We start from the raw sequence: 25,919 nt of genomic DNA on the forward strand, positions 1-25,919 counted from the left end.
CAAAATGAATCCTGCTTTAATTGAAGCTAGAGGTATAAAGTTCTACAGAAGCTTTACAGAGAATCTTCTGGAAAAGAGGGATCACAACAACTCCTGTGGAGAGGATGAGAGTAATTCATAGTTCACCAAGGCTCTCTTAGCAAGTTCCCAGAGTATCCAGAAGATTCTTCACCATCTCAGTCTCATTCCTCATCTTGTCCAATTTTTATTTCATTAGAAGTCAACAGGGGATATACTGTTTGAAATTATTCTGGCCTCAAGAAATTTAAAGAGTTTAAGTAGCTGAACTTTCAGAACTTAAATAAGTTTAATTAGAAATCCAGATGCCTTTGAAGCTACTTTGCTAGTAAATGGGAAATGGATTGAATTGTCCTGGATATACTTTCATTAAGTCCTCAAACCATCCAGGAAAGAGTAGCACAATTATACCCATATTATAATCCAAGTATAGAAAAAATATAGTACCCAAATCAAGAAAATTTTGGGCCCATATATAGCTTACTTCCAAAAGGTGACCCCTACCCCCAAAATATCATTATTCTACTCTTTGTAAAATATCAACTGGAATTCTTTAGGAGGAACAATACAAGAGTACAGAATGGGCCCAAAGAAGATAATGATGAAAGGTCTAAAAGCAGGAAATAAACAAAGCTGGTAGGGAGACAAATATGAGTAGTTTCTAATTCATTGTAAAGCCCAAGACTTACATTTACCAGTCTTTTTCCCTAAAGTCATCTAGCTGTTGGGGAGGACAGAGAGCCTGGACATAAAGTCTGTGGAGGAAGGGAGTTGACAGACTATCAAGAAGAGAAGAGGTAGAAGTTTGGTGGTTAATAAGTAAGTGCTTGTCTAGTCAGCTCCTCTTCTCTTGACTTGGATCAACCAATGTATATGCGATGGAAATCATTGGCACCAAAAGCAGCATTACACTTGGGACATTTGCGCTGGCGAGTATCATAGCGTGTCTTCACACACTCAAAGCAGAAAACGTGAAAACACTTGGTAAGTACAGCATCCTTTTTACGCATGTTGCAGCATGGACAGGTCAGTCGTGCCTAAAAAAGAAAGAAGTCAGAGTCTGAGCAACCATAAAGGTTTACAAGCCAAATGTCTATGGTATGTAAGCAAACAAAAAGAAAAGCACAAAAACTAGGACAAGAGTATCATTTCCATCCCCTTCAAATAAACCATTCTCTGGTTATCTCCCTGCCTGTAAAAAAAAAAATTCAGTGTTTATCCTTCTGGTATACTAGTAAAACACTTCAAGCCTTAACAAAATACACAGAGAAATCACTAAGGCAGTTTTTCTAACCTTATAATCCTTAATCTCCTCCATTAGAATCTCATCACACTTGGGTACATTGTCTGGTTTCTTTGTGGTATCCAGCTTCCTTCTAAGTCTAGAGATGTCCTCCTGTGGTAGGATAGCAGACTCATTAGACACTCTTCTCTGTTTTGAGGGAAATAATTCCTCCAACTTGAATATTCCGTTATAGAAACAAAGGATCTCCTATTATGTACAATTATCTTTAGGAATGTAGAGTACTTCAAAAGATGTTCTCTTTTGCTTCAAAACAGGCAACCATAATCAAATTCCCAAATTTAAACTGTATCAATAATAGACAATTCAGGCCCGTGGAACACAATCTGAAAACTTAAAGAATAGGCCACTTTATTTTGTAGTAAGGTAAGGATAAACTGAAATTAAAACAATTTACAAATTTATGAGTAAATATAAAAAAGCATTCTGAAAACAGATGACATAATAAAACACAGGGAAATTATATAAGAAATTCTATAATTGGAAGAAATTCTGTTAGGCTGCTACTTAGCAATTCACTAATTCATTAACAAATTTTTATGTAACAAATATTTCATGCTAAGTAGGTGGCAGGCACAACAGATTATGGGAATATGACATTGAAGAGAACAGACTTAATCTCTTGTCACAAAGAACTCAAGCTAGTAGTCTGTAACATTCATTACTCATTACATAGGTTACTTTAGACCTCAGAAAATACCTGAAAGGAAATATAAGAGAACTGCTCTTACCTGAGCTCGTTTGAAATTAAACATATCCTTTTCTTTGGTGACACTGTTTTCTACAATCTCATCCTGAAAATCATGAAGCTTCTTCTGAGCCAACTCCAGTTGTGCTTTGAGGTCATCTGCAAGCTGAGCTGCCTCCATTGCCTATGTGAATGTACAAAAAACATCATCTGATCACTCCTTATATCCAAAAATGTTAACCCAAGTTCAAGGAGCAAAATGAACTTTAAAATCTCATCCACATTTTACTTCTTTGCTCCTCACGATTGACAGTCACTTTAGATTACAAAGTAATCCATCCTACCTTGCGTTTATTCATCTCCAAGGCTTGGGTCCTAAGACCCAACTCCTTCTCCCCTGTGCCGATGTTGCTCTGCAGCAGGTGCTCCTTCTCTTCTAGTTTCCTTACTACCTGTAACTGTGCATCAACCTTTGGAGGAAGAAATCAGATTTTAACATAAATAGGAAGACAAAATTGGTTATGCTTTAAGTCACAGGCCCACAAAAATAGAGTACATTAGAAACCTCAAACTATTACTGATTTTACCCATGAACTCTTCAAAATCCAAGATTATGATTTAAAGTTTCATTTTTCAAATTAAATATCAAGGGTGATTTAAAGGGTCTGGGAAAGATTATTTTTCCAATTGCCAAGAACAAAGGAGATTACACTTATAGATATCTACCTTCTACAGTCATATGAATTCTTAAAACCTGGCAATTCCTACTAGAACATACACATTTTGACTCAAACAAATGTCCAAGTGAATCTCTTTTAGAATGGCTAAGAAGAACAAGTAATCTTTTTCCTAAAATTAATGCACAAAGTAGAATCAAACAATATTAAAGAGTAAATCACACATCCATTTCCTAACCCCTCACCTACAACTTCCTGTGCCAAAATCTAGAAGTAACCAGGAAATCACTCATAGTTTCCTCGCAGATTTCCAGAAATTTAGCACACACATACTCTCATTTTAACACAAAATGGATAAGTTACTTGATATATTTTAGATGTTTCTCCACGTTAGGAAATCCATGTGTTTAACACCTCTACTGCACTCATTTGTAGGCATGAGTGATTTATTTACCAGTAGTGCCCTAATCACAGAAATTTAGTTTGTAGGGTTTTTTCCTATCACAAAAAAATGCCATGATGGTCATGTTCACATCTTCATGTACAAAGCACCTCCTTCAACCAAATGGAAAGCTCTCTTCATGTTAATTACCTGAGTCTTTAGAGTCAAAACCTGGTCCGCTAGCTCCTCCTTCTCCTCTTTAAGCAACTTGTGGATCTGATTGGACTTGATACGCTCTGACATGAGCTTGAAATTTGCATCATCCTTCTCCCGCAACTGCTGCATCAAACGGATATTTTGCTCCTGCATGTCTTCAAAGGCCTGGCCTGTGACATCCATCTCAGAAAGGAGAGCTTCTTCCTCCTAAAACAAGGAACCCTATTAGTAGACTCTTCTAGTTCCAAAGAATAATCATAGGAGATTAAATATTGCCACAGTTCATTTACATGTAAATTAACTTAGTTACTTACAGAGAGACTTAGTTTAATAAGATTTTTTAAGCTTAGTTTTGTCACTGAGTTCCCTGAGAACATAGAAGTCCTATTATCTAAGCTTTGACACCACTTGCTCTGAAACTCATGAGTTCATCCATACTTGAAGTCTGCTAAAACAAACAATAATTATACATACCTTAAACTAGCAAAGTGACCAAGTAGCAGTTGGGTAAGAGAACTTATATCATCATGTCCCATTTTCTCCTACTTGTTCACAATTATACTGAATATAATTTATAGAATTATCAGCATTTACAATATCTTAAATTCCATAACAATCTGATAGGTGTCAAATAGTATATAACAATGGGTTTAATTTACACTTGTCTAATAAGAGCATCTCTTCATGTTTAAGAGTGATTTGAATTCCTTTCTGTGTACTATTCATATCTTTTATCTATTCTATTGGATTTTTCCTATATTTTTCAGGTTTTAATTTATGGAAAGATAAGCACTTTTGTAATAAAAGTAATTTTTTCTTTTTGTCATTTAATCTGTTGACTTTGCTAAATGTTTTTGCCATGTAGAAATTGTACATTGTTTTTCTTAAAATTATCAATCTTTCTTTCACATTTTTCTATCCTTTTTTGTTTGTTTGTTTTGTGGAACTGGGATTTGAACTGTAGGCCTTGTGCTTGCTAGTCAGATGATCTGCCACTAGAACCATGCCCCCAGCCCTCCAGGCTTTTATTAATAGAAAAGTCGTCTTCACTCTAAATTTACAAAGGAATTTACTTTCTCTTCACATTCTGATAGATTCAGCTTTTTAATATCACACCTATGATCCATTTTGAAATCATACTAGTGAAATGTTCAAGAATATACCCTACTTTTTTCTGGGTTTTTTGCCCACTCCATTCAGCAGTGTTTCCTTTCCCAAAGGATTTAAACCACATTGTTAGTGTTAGTGTATATTAAAAACCCATGTGTACTTTGAGCTATTTCTGAACCTTCCTATCTAGTTCTAATAGTCATTCCAATGGTTCCAAGCTATTTTACCTACTGAAACTTTATGTTTTAGTGTCTAGAAGAGACCCTGTTGCTGTTGTTTTTAGTTTTTCTAATCACTCCTGTTTACTTTTCCACTTGAAGAAAAATTTGTCTAGTACCAAAACAAACAAAAGCATAACAAACAAAGCAAAAAAAAAAAAATAGTACTTTTGTTGGGAATCACAGTAAATTTATACACTAACTTAGAAAGAATTAACTTTTTTTTTTTTTTGGTGGTATTAAGAGTCTTGTGCTTGTTAGGCAGGCATTCTAAACTACTTGAGCCACATTTCCAGTCCTTTTTTGCTTTGGTTATTTTTGAGATAGGGTCCCATATTGATGCCCGGGCAAGCCTGGAGTGCAATTCTCCTATTAAGTTTCCTGTATAACAGGGATGATAGGCACATACCACCATGTCCAGCTTTTATCAGTTGAGACAGTCTCACAATCTGTTTTGCCCAAGCTGGTCTTGAACTGGGATCCTCCAGAGTAGATAGGAACACAGCATTATAAAAAGAAGCATAGTCTCTCTATAGTTCTATGACCCAGTACTGATTATTTATAACCTATTTAGGAAACATATATTTCTTAGTTTCACAAATTTATAATCATAATGTATTATAAAATCTTGTATCCTTTTTTCCATTATCCCCTAATTCCAAGTTAGCAGAGAAAGAACTGATCCCTAATAAACAATGTTTTATTTCCATTTGAAAATAAAAATAAATTCTCTGCCTCTCAATACACTAATAAAATAATGGAAGGATGAAAGACTTCAATATAAAAGCAAGTAAACGAGCAAATGAGAGAAAGAGAGAGAGCGAATACAAACAATAAAAAGACTACAATGAAAGAACAAATTTCACTGACAGTAACTTACTTGTTAGGTAACACTTACTTAAACAAATACAAATAAAGTAAGTTTGCCCACCTGCTTGGCCATGGCCAGCTTCTTCTGCAGGTATTCTATCTGTTCCTCTACTGCACGGATCTTCCTCAAGGCATCCTCATCAGCCATTTTCTTGTTCTCTTTCTTCTCCTTGTCCTCTAAATCCTTGAGCCTTTGCCTTAGATCTTCCAACTACAAAAGGAAAAGAATCACATAAAAATAAAATTTAAAAACTTACAATACCTTTTCAAAAGCCTATTAAAACTGTGCACAGATGGAGCACCCATAACACCAAAAGAATACAGAAATTATGGGACAAGATAAATAGCATAATAATTATAAACAATATATATTACAACACTGTTTTGACATCACTCCATTTCTACATATTGTGCTTCAATGAGCAACATTTTTGACAATTACACATATGCCTTTCTTTAGAATACAGGTTTCCACCTTTTTTCCCTCTAGGCCTCAAAATTTTAAGATTATAAGACATTTCTCCCAAAAGTAATCAGAGAAAAAGAACCACACAAGCAATGCTTGGGGAATTACAAGTTTAAAAAATCCTATTGCCAGTAATTCTGATATAAAAAGAACCACACAAGCAATGCTTTATATGGCAAACACGGGGAATTACAAGTTTAAAAAATCCCATTGCCAGTAATTCTGATGTATTTTACAATCTTGCAGAGAATATTTAAATCTCCAGATGGTCTTGGAAAGGGTACAAAATGTTGCTAAATTAAATACTACCTTTAAAAATAAAGAAAGAAACTACATCCTTGAGAAGTATGAAGGGAAAGCCCACAAATAAAGATTTTCACCACAATGATAGGCAATGGCAGAGTGGATTACCTCTGCCTTAGACTTCTTCTCAGCTGCCATTAGCTGAACTTTGTCTCTCTGTTCCTTTGGGGCAGAGCGGTACATATCTAGCAATAGTTTCATCTCCTTTTGGCTCTCTTGTGCCTTCCTATGACAGGGTGGCAGGGGGGAGGGGAATGATGGAATGAGAAAATAAAGGACATCAGAACAAGGGAATTTTGAGTTGCACTGAATATTCTATGTTATACCTAAAAGGAAAAATAGACTTCTGTAATATACTTAGAGAATACAGAAAAATAACCTGAACAAATGAATCATTTCTCTCTTTAGTTCTCCAGCATAAAGTTTGGGCAATTCTACATAGGCAAATTTCTGTGGTCCCACTATCAGACACAAAGATTCGGCAGGTCTGGGTCCAAAGAAATAATTAAACAAATCACTCAGAAAAATACTACACTTGACAACCAAGTTTGCCTTAAAGACATCAAGAAGGGAGGAGGGGGAGGAAAATTTGAAAGTTTAAAACATACTGCTAATCCTAGGCTTAAAAACTGAATGATTAATCATCAGGGCCAAAGACTAACACTTCACCTCTTATTACATTATTAAGTCTCTTAAGTGCATTTACTGTAGTTAAGTATTTTAATTTCAGTAATCTCTTATAATTCCATCTTATAATTCCACCTTTCCATCAACAAAGTCACCAGTGAAAAACGGGGAACCAGAAGTAACTAGTTCTACCAGAGAAATTTTTGGTTGCACAAGAAAGCAGCAACATGTGAGGTTCTGACAAAAGTATGAGTTTGGGTTTTTACAGGAGTAAACCTAAGAAATCTTAATTTGATCTGGCATACCCACAAATTAGTCATATTCAAGTTACAGTGATACATACTCTACTTAGTATAACTTAAACTACAACTAATGCCAGCAATTTGTCCAGCTCAAATAAAGTCCAGCAGTAGTTAATTTCCAATAATTTTCAATGTGCTATTTCAGTAAGATAGCTCTTCTTTCTCTTCATTTGGATTCATGAAGAATAAAGCTATGCCCATGTGGTTTATTGAACTCTAACTACTCACGTAGACTAGGAACTCAAATAGCCAGGAAGGCCAGTTTGGCTGTATATATTTGATCAAGATTTGAGACTACGTTAGTTGTACATTTAGTTACATCTAAGATACAATAATCAGATGAACCATGCCATGAACCGAACATTTCATTTCACTCATCATGTCTAAACCCTAGGTTGTGAATCAGAAACACTGAAATACTGCTCTTACTTGAGTTCGATCTTCAATTGTTTGATAACTTCTGCTTCTTTTTTCCTTCCCTCATCATGTTTCCCTTTCTCTTTATCCTTAGTAGAATCTCTCTCTTTTTCTGACTCTTTTAGTTTCTGTTTCTCTCGTTCTCGCTCTTTCTCTTTCTCTCTTTCTCTTTCTCGCTCCCTTTCTTTCTCCCTTCTTTCTCGTTCTCGCTCCTCTTCATCCCGTTTAGACTTAATTTCATTGACATCTTCCTGAGATGACTTTGATGCTGAGGACTGGGTGGATAAGTCCTCAGAATCTTGTTTTAGCTCTGAAGGTTCATCCTTAGCATCCTCAGTACTAGACTGAGACTGCAGGAGGGCACTGCCACTGCGCAGACGTGTCTAGTTGAGAATAAAGAAAGGAAAGGTGCACATCACTTCTGGGAACCACATCAGTTGAAAACAGCTTTACAAACGTAACAGCAAATAATGCTGATTCTACTCCTCCTGCTTACCTTGTTCAGGTCAGACTGGGCTTCTCTCAATTTCCGCTTATATCTTAGGACCTCCCCTTTCAGCTGATGATTATGATTCTGGAGGCTACTGATGAGGTGGCGCATTTCCCGGTTTATAGGGCCTTAAATATACCAATAGCAATGTTAAGAGGAACCATGATAAGGGCAAAAGCAAAAGGAGAGGAAGTGGAGAACACATAAGGAGCTTCCTCAATTAACGTGATCCCAAACAAGGAGAATTACCAAAAGAAATCTTTTTTCTCAGAAGATAAAAACTGAAACTGATCAACCTGAGTTAAATTACAAATGTCTGGGCTGTGACCCAAAATGAATGATAGAATTTAGGGTCCTCTGAGTTCAAGTTAGTGTCAACAAATCCAAGGAATCATGTTGTATCTTTGAAGAAAGGCACTTCCAGCAGAAGAACTACAGGATGAGGAGGTTATACCTGCTTGCTCATTGGCAGCAAGGGTCTGCTCAAACTCTATCCTCAGCATTTCGTACTCCTTGCGGACCTGAGCCAACGTATCTTCCAGCTGGATCACTTCAGTTCTCAACTTCTTATGAAGACTAACCTCATCTCGCTACATCAAAAAAAGAGCCAAAAAAAAAATTCTTTATCAAAATGTGAAAATATAATCATACTCTAGTATTCTGTCTCCTAAATTTGATCTGTAAAGACCTAAAAAAAGAGAAAAGAATATGCCAAGAAAAATGGACTGCTCTGGAAATTTCTACTTCATTCAAAACTTAATGAATACTAGATACAGATTTAGAAACAGTAGTTTAGAAAAACTGACTCAGAAATTGGCAGGAGACTGAAGAAAGAAGTGAAATGGCCTCTAATTCTGAGAATAATACAATTTAGTTGGAGAACTAAACCATAAAACAACATATACATACCTATAAAGATTAAATTCATTTGGCTGACATATATGAAAAGACCAACTATAAACATCTTAAGGATTATGGAAGATACAAAATGGAACACAGGAATAAAAATTTCTGCCTCTATCTACAGGTGCTATTAAGTGCCTAATAGCAAATAAGTAGTGATGTAGTTTCCACTCACTGTTCTCTCCTACACATACACTCCAACTACAGTAAATATCACATGTTGGTGTAAGATCTGGGAACGCACTTTTCCTACTTTTATTTATCTTTTAAACTTACATTTCATTTTATCAAATGAAATCAGGAAGGTCCACAGTTAAATCAGAAGCTTTATACCCTCCATCACACCTTTTGGATATACTGCTATTAACCACACTGAATTCTAATGGATACCATTCTCCCAGTCAACTGCAGGAATTCTGTTGTCTCATCTTTGTTATGGCCACTATCTAACAGAGTAAAGACTCACAGTCACTCCAAAGATGTTTGTGGATGACTGCATTGTGAGAGAGTAAAATTATAAAATTTATGAGGCAGATAAAGAAAAACAGAAACAAAGCAAGACTGTTACCTCTATGAGTTCAACCTGGCGCTGGTGGGTTCCCCGGGTGCCATGAAGCAGGGTCCGAGCCTCATCCAAATGTGCTTTCAACTGAAGACTCTCATTGTACAAGACCGAAAACTGCGATTGCATGCAGCGATATTCTGGAGTTTCCTTAACCACTTCTTCCACTGCACTCCTCAACTCCACCTTAGGAAGTCCCAAAGACAAAGCAAGTTGGAAGCAAAACCTAGCATATGTGCCACAGGTGCTAGATAAAGAGGAAATAAAATATTGAACACAATTCAATTGTCCTGGAGAAATGAAACAATCATTATGAAGAATATGAAACCCATCTGCCTATTCCTCTATGTAAAATCCACCCCCAATTAAAAAAGACTACCAAGGACTGTTTTGATATGTATTTTGTTTCAACCAAGTGCCAAACACATTAGAAGAGCTGCTAGAAGAGTTCTGTGAAATTTGTCAGGATCTTGGGAGACAGAGGTCTGGAGGATTGCAGTTCAAGGCCAGCCTGGGGATAAAAACCCCATCTCAATCAAAAAAAACCTGGGCATGGTAGCAAGCACCTGTCATTCCAACTACACAGGCTGATGTGGGTAACAAGAAGAAACCTTATTCAAAGGAAATAAATAACGTAAAAAGGTCTAGGAGCATAGCTCAAGTAGTAGAGTACTTATCTAGCAAGTGCAAGGCCCTTAGTTTAAACCCCAGTACCACCCCCTCCACCAAAACCAACATGGTTATAGACCTCAGTCACTAATTTCTTTATTAACAGTCACATAAAATTCTTCTGACATGATAGTAAAAATAATTATACTTCTCCTAAGCAGCTATTTTCTTTAATTACTCAACATCTTAATTGATTTAATTTAGGTTGTTTTCTTAGTTCAAACATCTTTTTTCTTATTTACTTACCTAGGAATAAATTAAATTATAAAAGACAGGTGTCTATGGTTGAAAGAGGAATAAGGAAGACTTCTAGAATTTCTTTCTTCCCCTAAAACCCCGAGCAGGAAAAATCTAACGGGCAGGTTTGGAAACCAAGTGGATCATTGATGTTTCTTCCTTTGTTTTGGCAGCAAGAAAATGGAGAGCCCAACCTGTGGCCCAGTTTTGCAAAAAATGACATGTACTGGTTTCTCTTCCCATAGTATATATACGTTCCTTTCACACAACTTATAAACAATCATTTTTAATATCTATTTTGAATTCTGACCCTCTTCAATTTTCTCAACAACTCCCAAGTTAGAATACCTTGATTTAGTCTGTCAATCTTAATACATTGCTTTAAAGTTTTTTTCAAAAAAGGCACAGTTCAGATTAAAAAAAAGTAAATATGTAAATAAATAGTGTTATCAACAAAAGATACATTTTTCTACCCCCCCTCCAGCTTTAAGGTATGATTAACAAATAAAGATGTACATATCTGTACAAGTTTTGATATACATATTCACTGTGAAATGATAAAACAAGCTAATCAACAGTTACCTTTTTTGAATGGTGAGCACAATTAAGATCTACTCTCTTACAATATATTTTCACAATGCAGAATTATCAACTATAGTTATCACACCATACATGAAATCTTCAAAACTTACTCGGACCACACAAAAACTTTATACCCTTTGACCAATGTCTTCCCATTGTCCCCTTCCCCAGTTCCTGGTAACCATCATTCTATTTTCTGCTTCTATGAGCTACACTGTTTTAGATCCCACACATTAAGTGAGGTCATGCAATATTTGTCTTTCTATGTCTGACTTACTTCATTTAGCATGATGTCCTCTAGGTCCATCCATGCTGTCACATTAGACAAGATTTCTTCTTTCTTTTTTTAATTTGATGGTACTGGGGTTTGAACTCATAGCCTTGCACTTGCTAGGCAGAAGCTCTACACCTGAGCCACACCCTTAGTCTGTTTTTGCTTTAGCTAATCTTCAAGTAGAGTCTTACATTTTTGCCCAGGGCTGGCCTTGGACTATGATCCTCCTGTCTAGAGTATCCCATGTAGCTGGTAGCACATACACACTTTACTATGCTTGGGCTGAAATGGGGGGCGGGGAGGGAGGTCATCTTGCTAACCTTTTGCCCAGACTGGCCACAAACCAAGAACCTCCCAACCTCTGCCTCAAGTAGCTGGGATTACAGACATGAGCCACCACATCCAGTAGGATTTCCTTAGAAGCCAAATAATACTCCATCTGATTACCACATTTTCTTGATCCATTCAGTGGATCTTGTACCTTTACCTAAATTTCTTGTATCTTTACCTAAATTTATTTCTAAGTTTTTTGGGTTTTCTTTTTTGATGTTATTGTAAAATGAGATTATCTTCCTAATTTCTATTTCATATAATTTACTGTTCATATTTGGAAACATGTTGATTTTTTATCATGCAACTTCATGAACTCATTTATAATTCTAACAACTTTTTAGGATCTTCTATATGTCAGATCATGTCATCTGCTGAGACAACTTTACTTCTTCCATCCCAATTTGGAAGCCTTTCATTTCTTACACTTTTCTGATCTAGCTGGACTTCCAGTACTGTACTGAGTAGAAATGGCAAGAGTGGCTATCCTTGTCTTGTTCCTAACCTTGGAGGAAAAGCTTTCGACTTTTCACCATTGAGTCTGATGTTAGCTGTGGGCTTGTAGTAGATAGCCTTTTTTTATGTGGAGGTACATTTCTCCTATACTTAATTTGTTGAGTTTTATCATGAAATGACATTGACTTTTTGTCTATATTTTTATCTTCCTTCATAAATTATATGGATTTACAAGTATGAGTATATATATCCACAAAACAGTCTAGTTTACCACTCTTCCAGAGACGTGTCTCCTACCTTCAACTTTTCATTCTGTGTGGTGACCTCCTCAAAGTCTTGCCGGAGCTTCTCTAGCTCACAGTGGCGGTTCTGAGCCAACTCTTTGTTCTCCTCAAGCTCTGCATTCATTTCCTCAAACTGGACAGAAGCAGCAAAATAGCAAATTAGAGTAAGGATAAGAGTTCTTCTTAGATTATTCCCATTTCTAAGCTTTCCATATTCACTGATCCACTCTTTTCACAAAACCTTTGTCACCTGTGAACCAATCCAAGTCCCTATGCCCAAGGCCTGACACCAGTCAAACACCGCATCTTGAGTGAGTAACTTTACCTTCCGGGCATTGATGGTGATTGTGCCACCATAGAGACTACTCCCTGCTCCATATACCTTATAACCTTTTGAATTCACCTACAGAAAAGATAGAAATTCTTTAATGAGAGACCTGAAATTTTCAGTCTGATGACCAACATACTTTCAAAGGATCAATTTTTTTCCCCAAACACCACTATCCAAGCAATCCTTTTTGAATTCTCATTAAGATGACTCTAGTCTCAAGCCTATAATAAAACAGCACTGACCCGTTCTAAGACTTCTGCTAAGTGCCGGTTGAGTCGTTGTTCCCTCTTTCGAATTTTGTCAATATCCCACTGCAAGTCATCAATCATGGTCTCCAGGTCAGACACTCGTGACTCAGCTGTTTCCACTTTACTCTGCAGCTTGGAGAACTAAATCCCAACAATTGAAATCCAGAAAAACACAGCAAAAAAGGCAAAGTTAGAAAAGAAATACCTTACATCATTAGCTTAGTTCCAAATCCCACAATATTAACCATTGTTTATATACAATTATAGAAAATATTACTCAACAAACACGTGTAAAAATGAAGCCACAGATTAATTTTAACAATTCTGAGTTAGTTACAATCATGAAAACTGTAGAAGTCCATAAGAACTTGTACACAAGGAAAAGATCACTTAAGATTCAGTAAATATTCTACCCCTGAAAATAAAAATTCAACAAAGACAATTATTTTTACCTCCAACTTTCTCTCCCCACATTCCCACAAATGATGATCCATATGGAACAAAATGAAAACTTTCATTTTTTTTTTAAGCTGACCCCAGAACAATTTAGAGTCAGATACTATAAAGACACAAAAATCTTTGTTTTTCTCTGTTTAGGAGCTATATGCCAGCTAATGCTACTTAGTATTTTAATTATAAGACTATTCACATTACTCTATACATAAAGCTGTTCTAAAATATAGCCCCCAAGTTCTGTGACAGTCCTCCCATCAAAAGGTGGGAACTAGGACCACATATAGTGGTAGACATCTATAATTCCAGCTATGTGGGAGGCAGAAATGGGAGGGTCTTGGTTAGAGGCCAGCTTATGCAAAAAATGTTAGAGACCCTATCTCAAAAACCAGACCAGGTGCATGCCTCTGATCCCACCTATGTGGGAGGTAGGAGGGTCATTGTCCAAGGCTGGCTCCAGGCAAAAGTAGGAGACCCTATCTAAAAAATAAACTTAAACTAAAAGCAGAAAGAGCTAGAGGCATGGCTCAAGTGGTAGAGCACTTGCCTAGCCTGAATTCAAACCCCAGTACCACAAAAAAAAAAAAAGGGGGGGGTATGGTTTCTTCCTTGTCAATCTGGGTCAACTTAAGTAATCCAGTGGAAATAATACTATGTAACTCTGAGGCAAGGTCAGGTAGATTATGCCTGATTTTCTTAGAATGCTCACTAGAAAAATTCAGCTTCCATGTAAGCAATCCAACTACCGTGAGACTGGCAATGAGAGAGAGGTGACCTACAGGCATTCTAGCAAGAAACTAAGCTGTGCTTCCAACAGCAAATGAACCCGATTCAGTATAACAATGTGCCCTCTGGCTTAGTAATGCTGAGATCTGGGAAAGGGCTATAAAGACATTTCCATCATGGGTCTAGTCCACTTCTGGGCAAAAAAGTTTGTGAGACCCACCTCAATGGAAAAAGCTGGGCCCAGTAGCACACACCTGCTAAACTAGAGGAGGATCATGGTCCAGGCTGGCCTGGACAAAAAGTGATAACCCTAACTCCAAAATAACCAGAGCACAAAGGACTGGAAGCCTGGATCAAGCAGTAGAGCTCCTGCTTAGCAAGCATGAAGCCCTAAGTTCAAACCCCAATACTAGCAAAAAACACCAAACAGAAAAAAACAAAACAAAAAACAACAGGTTATTACATCTTCTTACTATACTTCAATTTATTTATAAGTACTGCTAAACCTTGACCCTTTGAAGGTACATGAAAACTGACATGTATTTATATACTCCCCAGATGATTCTCATGCAACCAGACTTGCATGCACCTTATCACTAGAATTTAGGAAACAAGACTGTACAAAGAACATGGCTTTGAGATTAGACGGATTTATATTCAAAGTATGACTCAATTACTTTCTAGCCATCTCCCTTCAGATAAATCGCTAACCGCTTCTCATTCATTTGTCTAATAATAAAGCAGGAGCTATTTTACTGTTAGTGATAATATTCATGCTAGGCACTAATCAATGTGAAAACTTATGGCCAAATCAAGGTAAGTCACTTTCCAATAGAGATCTTTTGAACTAAACCAAAATCAGAAGAGTCTTTTAAGAACCCTTACCACTTATCATATGCATTTTATATAAATAAATGCCCAAATCTTGGTATGGTTTGGTCATGGCACTATTTATTCCCAAGTTTGGACTAAAAACTCACATTCCTCAAGTTCCTAGGACATCATGAATGCAGTAGAGTTCCCATAGTTACCTGTTGAATTTTAATTAAGCTATTTCTTGGTAACATTACTCATAGTCTTCTACATTTAGTGTAGTTCACTGTTTGGGGGTTTGCAACTTTTGCTGTGTTTGTAAAATAAATCCAAAAGAATGGCACCTCCTCCTAAAGATAAAAATCCTAAAATATCTGTTTAAACAGAGGCACAATCAAGGAGAAATATTCAAATATTTTCTTCCCCTAACCTTTCCATAGATTTTGATTTCTCAGAGCTGGCTGCTTTACCCTATCCTGAGTGCTAATATAAAAGGCCTTGTAGAACCAAATTCTGAGTCAATGCCTGCCAAAGCCATTAGTAACAGCCATCCCTCCATCCTGGTCAAGTACCTCCTGAGACATGGTGCGGTGCTTCTCCTGGAGGAGGTCCGTCAGTTCCTGCAGCCTCATATTCTCTTGTGCGAGGAAGGAATTCAACTCCTGCACTGCTTCCTCCACTATCAGATTATCTGAGGAAGAAGAGCTCCACTTTAATTTAGTATCTATAGTGCCAAATCTTAATTAAAACCATGTATCCTACCACCAAAGCCTTAACACGCTACCTCATTTCACTTTCCTCAGAACTTCAAGTAAGAGACCTGTTTCAATTATTTCCTGTGACAGATGAAGTAGCCAAAGGTTAAGTGACCTGATTAACTAAATGAGTCAACTTGCAGCATAGGTCACCTAACTTCATCCCTTTGTATAAAGTTAAAATGCCTTAAGAAAGAAATGGAAGTTATATAATTTTATTTATATATGGTACAATCTCCCAACAAACTACATTTTAGAATTGAAGACAAGATCTCTAATCAGTATCAGAATTAGTAACAATTTAATTCTATTTTATAAAGCTATCATGAATTCCCACTATTAACTAACACCAACATGAAAAAGGGACAGAGGAGGGGCAGGGAGACTTTCCACCTTCAAATAAGCACCTATAAAATCATGAAGAACAAAGACAAGAGTATAAAATCACTTACCATATTCTAGAGAACATAATTTACTTACTATGCTAGAGAATTCCTGAAGCTCAAAAACCAAAATGTATACTACTACTTACAAAGGAGGTAGTTCAGCATTTATAATTTACAAGTTCATGTGTTTAAAATTAAGAGTCCCAACTAGTATAGTTCAAATACAAATGTTATCAATGGAATCAGGTACTCTCAGGATATACAATACCTTTTGCAGTCATTATAGAAAAAAAAAATGGCCCATACCACCTATAGTCATCACTCTTAGAAACAACACAGAACAAGTTAGTCATGTGGTGGGTTTCTATGGTTTTTCAATCTAGGTTTGCCCATCAGAATCAGTTGTGGAACTTTTAAAGTAGACATTTCCATAAGACACATGCACACATCTACTAAATAAGAATTTCCATGGGCAGGGTCAAAAAACAGCATACCTCAGAAAACTATGAAGTGACTGATTCACAACCCAAGTTAAAAACTAAGGGCTAAATTTTAGTTCTATCCATATCCTAAGCACTGTGAAAACAGCCTAGAATATAAGAGCTCAATATTCAGTGAGTTGACAAATAAGCCATAAATGCAACTGTTTTTGGAATCAAAAACCAAATATAGATGGGGTAAAAATGAACTCCCAAAAAAGTTAGTTGATACTACAATTCATTCTGTATATATCTTTCTCTCTTAGAAAGTTCAGCTGATAGATGACAATTTCCTTTTGTGGTAGAAATAATAGCTTAGCTATTTATAATTTGTAATAAATGTTTTATTTAACTTAAACCCAATCTTAAAATTCATGTCCTCCAGAAGAATTATTTTAAAGTATTATTGATATATTATTCATTTTTGTTCCTTTACAAATGTCGCCATTGCTTTGCTTGCTCTTCATTTGAAATATCAAATTTAACATGAACATAGCCTCTATATGTGATATATTACATTATCAGGATTTATCAAACCTTCTAACTATTCAATAAGAGCTAAGAGAGAAGTAACACACAGCTTGTTTTATAATAGGTAACAGGGATGATTCATATCCATTCATTCCCCACTGATTTCTTATACTAACAATAAAATACAAAAATACACAAAAACACTAACAGAATAGCGAAAGAAATAATTGACCATAAAATTTTTTCAAGTCTTATACATACTTCCTAATTCTGGTGATTACTGAGACCAAATAAAATTACAGAACAACATACTTCTGACTTGCCCATTCAATGGTCCAACCTCCATTACAATGAAATTATTTCTTTCAGAGATGAAAGGTTAATTATCTTAATGATAATCAGGGAAGTTACTGAAAACGTGAAATCAAGGTATTTATTTGCATTTGAGCAGGAAATCTATGTCACAAATGACTAAAGATGCAATGTAACTACACAAATATTTAATTTTAACTTTAATTTGTATTTTATCACTTTTAATTTAATTTGTATATTAACACTCATTAAAATAAGTAACCGAGTAATAATTTTAAGCACCTTTCCATCCACATAATATTTTCTATTTCTTTAAGTATAGAAATCATCTTACAACTCTAAAACCTGAGCCAACTTTTTGAAAACATTAAAGATAAAAGAAAAACAAAAAATAAGAACATATTAAAAACTGATTCTTTGAAGTCAAAAGTCAAAATTATTTCTGATACTATGAAAGTATCTAATTAATAACAATTACCAAATGAAGTGATAAAATCTTTCCTTGGAATCTTGAAGAACTGTCATGTGGCTCAAATTGTGAATGATCTTAAAATACTAAAATGCCATAGTAATGACATTATAGGTAATAAAGATTAAGATTCTAAGGAATTTAATTAAAAGTAAATATGTAAATTTGCAAACTACAAATCAGCATGCAAAAGTTAGTTTTGTTTTTCTTTTTGCTGCTGGGGACTGAACTAGTGCCTCATATATGCTAAGCACACATTCTACCACTCAGCTGTACCCCAAGCCCCAAAAAGGTAGGTTCTTATTCTATGTACATTGCTTCTAGCCTCTAGGTTCTTGCCTCACCTCCACTGTTTAGTTTCCGGGATAAAAGCTCCACTTTTTCTTGCAATTTATCATAGACAGTCACGATCTGGGACACAGCTCGACGAGAGGACTCCACACGCTCCTGCAACTGAGATTCCATCTCTTCACTGGAACTGCTGGCCAAAGTAGCAAGGAAAGAGAAAGCTGGCTCTTGCCCTTCCCCTGAGGACACGGGGGAAAAAAGAAGCCCTCCAAAATTATAAAACTGGAAATATCAAAATCCATTTTTTCCCCTCAAATGGAGAGCCTCAAAACAAGGCTCACTTTTGAAAACCCAGATAACATGATATGACAGAATCTCTCACAAATACTTGCCTCTCTCTCGGTCATCTTTGCGTTCCTGATTGCTATCAGAATCAGGCTCCGGTTCTGGCACAACAAGGGCTTTCCTCTCCGTGAGTAGATCTCCCAAACCCTGTTCCAGATCATAACGTTTAAGGATGATACGGATGTTTTCATCAAACTGGAGAGGTGTACGGAGAATTACGAAAAAAGAAAAAGACATAACTTTAGAAAGAAAACAGTACTAACGACTAAAATGCTCATACAAATCTGAGTGAACAAACAAGCTGGCCACCTGACTCCAGTACCGGTTGACAATCAGCAGTGAGGCATCATCAGTGGCCTGTCGTCGTTCCAGTTTTTCAATGTGCTCACGAAGTTCATCTTCAATGGCCTGCCGTTGATCCAGCATTTCTGCTAGCTTGCGATTTTTGGTTTGAAGTGTTCGAATGTCTAGCTCCTCCTGCCCCAGGAAACCAGTATTAGTAGTTTCCACAAAGAAATTAGACAGATAAGCTGTCAAACTCAACAAGGTCACATTAGTTCAATGATTACTTCTTATGAACAAAGGTATTTATTAAAAAATTAAGAAATCCTACAACAAATAATTAGATAAGAAGCAGGAAAGCTGGGAGCATAGCTCAAATAGTAGAATGCTTGCCTAACAAGTGTAAGGCTCTGGGGTTTAATTCCCAGTACTGGGGGAAAAAAATAAAGAACAGGAAAAAAAAATAAGTAGATCAACAATCTGACCAATATTCAATGTAAGCCTATTTGAAACTGTCACAATGAATCCCCCCATACAACGAATAAATCCTAATAAAAATGAAAAAAAAATGGTAGAAGAAATAAAGGAATAAGTGTATGATGATGTGAGAAAAGAATAACACACAAATAACACAAATATACCAGAACCTCAACTTCACCCATCTCACTGTTCTTTCTACTCACATGGACTTCACAAAGTAATGCTACATTGAGGCTCCACTATCCAGGACATTGCCTTCTATCTCCTAAGTACTACCCTTCATTCATTCATGTAACACTGGCACCTGGGTCCTTCTCTATCCCAGTCACTAACAATGTATCTGGTGACTTAAATATACTGTGTGGACAAACCATCTAATCCTCTAGCATCTAAGCTTCCAGTATTTTGAACTCTCTAATGCCAAATGACTATTCCTTCACACTGCTTCAAATCAACCATGCATTCCAAAACCTACATTGTTGTCATTATCTGGAACTCTGCTCAATCTAAAACCTTAAATTCCCATTCCCTGAATAAAACCGTATCTTTTCAGGTATCTCATGTCCTTATACCATCATACTAGTCCTTTCATTTCATTTAGACCTTCAGAATTTTGAATTCTCTCCTTTCTTCTTGATCAATCTCCTTCTGTACCCACTACCTTCTATGTTCTGATAATATACTACAGTATACTCCTTCAAACACCTGCCTGTCAGACTCTTCAATTCTCTGCCTTTAATCTTTTTATTCTACTTCTGTGAACAAACTCCAATCTAAATTAATCCAGACATTTGACTGCTCCATTCCTATACCTAGTAATGCTTAGACTTCCAGATAAAAATCATTCAGGGAGAAGACTGGTGACTTCACAAAATGAATTCCTGACCTGAACAGATCTTGTAATTCGTCCAGAAACATTTCTTTAACAAGTGAGCTCCCATTCTCCATCAAAGCAATATCAAACTCCATCAAGCCCTGCCCTCTCTCATATCACATTAAACGGATAGCTTTGCTTCCTATTTTAACAAGAAAATACAAGTCATCAGATGGGAAATTCCTCAATTTCCTACCTCCATGATCCAATTCACACAATTCACTGACCTATGCACACATTCTTAAAACCTCAACCTTTGCTTGGGATCCTTTCTCTTCTGTTTCTGCAAAAGCATCACTCCATCAGCAGATCTACACCCATCTCATTATCTTTAACCTCTCTCTAGTTGGGAAGAGGCTAGGAAGATGGAATATCACAGGCAAAGAAACAGCATATGAAAAGGTTTACATTCTCACTTTACCTGGGAATGAATGAAACGAATATTTTAAAGCAAGAATTGTTTATAATAGAGCACCAATTTCTTATCCAACTTTTACTTCCCTTCTTACAATCTGGTTAACCAAATTAGTCTACAGTTTCTCCATTAATCAGTTCATATAGTTTACTAATACTCAATATCTTCAGTCTCTTCTCTGAACATTGCCTTCCTCTTCTTGCTTTAACTGAAACCTGCATAAGAATACTGTTTCCCAGTAGACTTCTCCAGTGGCAGTTGTTTCCCGGTCTTTGGAGCCCTAACCTGGAGGCAAATGGTATCTTCCTTATTTTCCATTGCCACTTCCAAGCCATTATCCCACCTGCCTCCCTAAAAACGCCTACTTTTACAGATTATGCCATTAGTCTTTACCATCCTGTTTGCTGAACTCATCTATAAAGGCTCAGGTCATTTCCCCACATTTCTCATTTGCAACGATTTCTATTTCCACGTTGATGATCATTCTGCTCTTGAATCGAGTCACTGACCTCCGCTCCATCAATGATCTTGTCCTATTACCTCTCAGTCACCCACTCCCAGTTATTCTCACTCTTCAAAAATGAAGAGTTCTTTCATAAGCTTATTCTCCCTTACTCCCACCTATTTTCCCAGCTCACTCTCTCCAGTTCCCTACCTCAACCCCTCCAGAATTTACAATCACTGCTCCTATACCTTTCTGTTCTTTATTTCTTTCCTATCCTCATCTCCTTCTTTATCAAACTTAAATTCCATGATCAGTCATTATAATCAACAGCTTTTACATATCTTTCTCCTTCCTTGCTTCTTCATACTTGTCAGTGAAAACCCCAATTCTGGTAACATCCAACTCTCCACCTACTCCAAGCCTAGACCCATGCATCTAAATGTGACTAGAAAAGAAACACCATACTTTGAACTCATGTGCATAAATTCAAGTGGGCCCCCAGTGCTTCACTATTGTCTTTCTAGTCCATTCTCTTCAAAACTACTTCATACCTTCTCCTGTCTCTTCAAACCTCCAAAACTGGCCCCCCATCCTCACTCCCAGATGAGTCTTGCTTTTGATTTCACTGAAAAAACAATAGAAGCAATCAGAAGAGAATGCCCACACCAACCTCCCACAGCCACAGATAATGACCTACCTACATTTGAACCCATACCCTCTGCCTTCCTTCTTGTTACCATGGATAAACTGTCTCTGCTCCTGGTTTAGGTTAATTCATTATAGTCCCTCTCACCTACTCAAAGATATCACACCAGTAACTGTCTCCTCTTTCTGCTATATCATCAATTTTATCTTCTCTGCCAAATCATTTCAATCAATAGGAATATATCCTGCAGTCTCCAGCCTTAAAAAAAACTTTCCCTGATCCCACATATCCCTCTGCCCCCATCTTCTTTGTTCTACTTTACAGCAATATTCCTCCAATGTGTTGCCTCTACTCTCTTTTCCCTAATTTCTCTCCTCTCATATTGCCTTAAACTCACTCACTCTACTCAACCCATCAGCAGTTCTGATCAACAATTACTTGAGAAACTGTCTTCACTTGGTTTCTAGGACCTGACTTTTTCTTGTTCTCCCTCTACCTCACTGGTCTCCTCCCATCCCCTATTCCCCCTCCATTTTTTAATCCCTTTAATTAGTCCCTTCTTGTCTCCTTGATGTGAACATGCTGCCAGGCCCCAAGATGTCCTCAGACCTCTTTTTAATCTATGCTTATTATTCAAGGGAGCATCTCTTATCTCCCAGATTTAAGTACCATCTACAAAATAATGATTCCCAAATGTATAACTTTTGCCCAGACCTCTCCAGGGTTCAGATTCTATATCTAATTACCTACCAACTTAGAGGTCTAATAAGTATCTTAAATTTCAAGAACCAAACTCATGATTCACCCTCCATAGCTCCCAAAAATCTGCTCTTCTCCTACTCCTCCCTAGCTCAGTAAGAGAAACTTGATTAATTCCAAAATCACTACTTCCACAGTGGTTCATACCACTATGATCCCTCATTAGAACTACTACAAAGGCCTCCAATTTTCCTATGTGTCATCTAATCTGTCAACAAATCCTGTCAATGCTACTTCCACAGTGGTTCATACCACCATGATCCCTCATTAGAACTACTACAAAGGCCTCCTGTAGCAAATACTTCTGTGTCATGTTCAGAAGGCCTGCCAGATTTCAGAATGGCTGTGTTGGACAGCTCCATTCCTACTGCCAAGTGCTTCCACTTCATACTTTGGAATCTCATTTTTTCTGTCCCCCAAATCTCAGCTGGCTTGCTATAGCAACTTCAAAATGCACAGATGGAGTTACTGTCTTTATAAGAATAACCTTCAATCAAATATGGCAGGAATAGGAACCTCTTTGGAGAGATGGAGCTGTAGGGAGGAGAGAGTGAGAAAGAGCAAGGGAACCTTTTGCTAACTAGATTCTTGTTATACCCTTGCTTTTATATAGTCTATTCTCCAAATGTAAATGAGAACATATTACTCTCCTACAAGACCCTCCAATGGCTTCTTCTGCACTCTGGATAAAGTCCAAGCTAGGATGTGTGCCTATCAGTGGCATATATCACACTCCATTCTAACGGTCTATTCCTGGGTCAGTGCCACACTACAAACTGAACTCCAAAGGTTATCTTTAGAAGCACAGTTCCCAGGAAATAACAGATGCTCAACAAATAACTGTATTTGTGTATTTGAATAAAAGCTTTTGGGGTGCATGATGTGAGGCGGTGGTAAGTTAAAAATCACCTTCTGGCAGCTATATGGAGTACTAGAATCCCAGACAGTCCAGAAATGACAGTTCATCAACAATTTACTATGAATGTTCCTATTTGGACAAAATAGGAATAACAACAACAAAAAAAATCAACCTCTCTGAACCTCAGCCTCAAAATAAAGAAGTAAAACAAATGGAAAGCATTGAAAGATGGCATTCCCATGAATCTTGATCTAGATTAAAAACTCTTAAGTTCCCAATGTCTATATGATATATAAGATCACTATGAACATTTACCTTTACTCCATAAAAGGATAATGCCAATTTTGTTAACTATTATGTTATGGAATCCAATAATAATTGTTGATGGCTCACTTTTATGAGTACTTACTATGTCAAAAGTAATGTTTTCATTCTTAACAGGGACTCTCATTTTATTCTCATGATAACCCAATGTGATAGCTACTATATATTCATTTCACAGACAAGGAAACAGAGGCAAAGGAAGGATAGCACAAGGCCATAGAGCTAGGAAGAGATGCAGCTGACAATAATTCCCCAGCAGTATGGTCTCTGACTCTCACTCTTCATGACACTCTCAACAATTTGGCTATACTGTTTCTTAGAACTTGACATCAAAATTTTCAGTGAATGAAAAACGCACAGTAGACCCTTTGTAACCACGAGTGTATGGCTCCCAGGAGAGGAAAGCACCACAGATGCTCAGTGGGCATGGAGTTCAGTACTGTACTGGGGATGCTTGATTCATTTTTCCCCTAATACTGCCTTTCAACAATGCTAAAATTTTCACTGTATCACTTAAATTAAGCACATTAACTTTTACCACGCTTTTTTAAGGCACCATTTGCTTTTTGTGAGGTGTGTTTTCACAACATTAAGGGCAGGGAAACACTCAGCAGATCACAGAACAATTTAAACACAACTTGCAGTAACAGGGGACTGACTATAACCTTCTCTACATCAACTAAGCTGTGTATTGAGTGTGAAAGAACTTAAAATTTTTGTTTCCAAAATTTCTTTTGATTTTTAATTCATTAATTTTTTTTTACCACACCTGGTCAAAACTACATGTAATAAATCTGCAAATAAAGAGGCTTACTATATTCATATTTCCATCACTAAATAACTGTACACAAAGCTGTGTCAGGCACCAACCTTGAGAACAAAGATCAAATGTCAATATACCTATTTTCCAGAACTCCCACTACATTTCACCTACTTCCACCTGTTTTATTTCCCACTTCTTTTCAAATGGTTTCCCCTTACTCCAGAAGGCTTTAAAAATTTTTACTTTCAGGCAACTGACAGAACAAAAGTTCACTTTCACAGCACTGCTTCCTCATACCGTTGAAGAGACGCCCCCTAGCTTAATTGTTTCCACGGTGGTCCCTGAATCTTCAACAGCTGTCTTCTTCTCTGGAGGCACGGATGTGCCAGGCTCTCCAGCTGCTCTTTTATTTCCAATCCCTGACATTTTGGCATAAGATGATAGTGCTTTTTCTGAAGGGGAGGGGGAAAAAAAAAGCAGAAACTGAGATAGGATATCCAAGGAGAACAAAAATAAAGAGAAACCATCTACGATAAAAGAACTACAAATATTTCTGGCCAACCCTTTAACCTGGGTCCATTAATTCCACATCAAGCAATACTCTCCCCAAACTCCCCTTCAGAAAGAAAAAAACTAAACCGTGGAGTGAGAATCACAGCTGAATTGACACCACTGTAGATTTTTAAATAAGGTGTTAATAAGAACTAAGGCAATGAAAGGGCAAAGAGGCTATGAATAAATTGCAGGAACTTCACTTCTTGAAATGCCCAAATAGTTTGATTACGACAGAGGCTAACTCTAAAGCTGTTTATCTGTCATGAATACTGGAATAGGCATTTATTACTTCAGAACCCGATTCTAAACCAGGAGCAATATGCCTATGGTAAGAAATGTTTGATATACGTACAAAAAGGACTTGACATAATGCTCGCTAAACAGCTCTCCCTGTAATGTTTGCAGTTCCTTCCATATTCCTAAATGCTCTCGCCCTACTGGAGCGGGGCGGGGCGGGTGGCAACCCTGGAGAAGTCATCCCTGGGTGTGAACCCCAGTTACGAGGTCTTATGAGCGAGTTCGCCTAATCTTCTGTTTCCTCATTAGTACAGCCGAGAATAAATGCATTTCTCGTCCCCCCTACCTGATTCCCGGGGTGTCGGAGCTCAAGAGCAGGCGGAATGGGGGCTAAAGCACTTTTGCAGCTTCAGGAAGCAGCCGTGCCATCGCCGAGCCTTGCAGGCTGCAGGAGGAGCGCAGGTCGATGGCAGCAAACCCGGTCGAACCGCGCCTGTAAAGACAGGAGACCGGAGCAGAGCAAGAGCCGCAATTCGGCTCAAAGGGGCCAAAGACCCCCGCCTCCGGCGTGCCTAACTTCAGGCCGGGAGATGGAGCCCCAGAGCCGGGGAGGGAGGAGAGTCCTCGGGGCACGCACTGCCTTGCAGTACCTTAAGCCTCAGTCTAACCTGGTTCTTCCGACTGGCACAGCGGGGGAGCACAACTCGCGTCAGTTATTCACCTAGGCCGGCTTAGGCCTCCCATTCCTCACCTCTGACCCGCCGCAAAGAAGGAATCAACTTCCGGAGGGCGGGGTCTAGGAGAGGAAGAAGGGTACGAA

General features: G+C 37.4%; 1 protein-coding gene across 3 annotated transcripts; it reads right to left on the bottom strand.

Annotated features, from left to right (window-relative positions):
- Positions 1-25,919, bottom strand: Rnf20 (ring finger protein 20). 3 transcript variants are annotated; one of them, XM_020179226.2, is made up of 21 exons: positions 25,768-25,919; positions 25,446-25,592; positions 24,605-24,759; positions 18,770-18,937; positions 18,508-18,655; positions 18,172-18,354; positions 15,528-15,646; positions 12,958-13,104; positions 12,710-12,787; positions 12,398-12,517; positions 9,559-9,738; positions 8,542-8,677; positions 8,094-8,215; positions 7,610-7,980; positions 6,360-6,477; positions 5,544-5,693; positions 3,279-3,491; positions 2,354-2,479; positions 2,053-2,193; positions 1,313-1,414; positions 1-1,055 (listed from the first exon to the last, which is right to left on the bottom strand). In XM_020179226.2, the coding sequence occupies exons 3-21, from the start codon at positions 24,731-24,733 to the stop codon at positions 879-881; spliced, it is 2,928 nt and encodes a 975-aa protein (XP_020034815.1). In that variant the 5' UTR covers positions 24,734-24,759; positions 25,446-25,592; positions 25,768-25,919; the 3' UTR covers positions 1-878. The 3 variants fall into 3 exon arrangements, with proteins under 3 accessions (XP_020034815.1, XP_073907447.1, XP_073907448.1); XM_074051346.1 differs by having other exon boundaries at positions 25,750-25,868; XM_074051347.1 differs by lacking the exons at positions 24,605-24,759; positions 25,446-25,592; positions 25,768-25,919 and adding an exon at positions 21,508-21,598.

This window comes from Castor canadensis, chromosome 13, assembly GCF_047511655.1.
Source record: "Castor canadensis chromosome 13, mCasCan1.hap1v2, whole genome shotgun sequence".
Taxonomy (NCBI): Eukaryota; Metazoa; Chordata; class Mammalia; order Rodentia; family Castoridae; genus Castor; species Castor canadensis.

What these genes read in the sequence shown, in the direction of transcription:
- Rnf20 (XM_020179226.2), bottom strand. Translation starts at nt 24,733, where the DNA reads ATGTCAGGGATTGGAAATAAAAGAGCAGCTGGAGAGCCTGGCACATCC. An exon ending in CCCAGTCTGACCTGAACAAG is followed by an intron (nt 7,981 to 8,093) that starts GTAAGCAGGAGG and finishes ATTCTCAACTAG; the next exon opens with ACACGTCTGCGCAGTGGCAG. An exon ending in AGCTGGCCATGGCCAAGCAG is followed by an intron (nt 3,492 to 5,543) that starts GTGGGCAAACTT and finishes TCCTTGTTTTAG; the next exon opens with GAGGAAGAAGCTCTCCTTTC.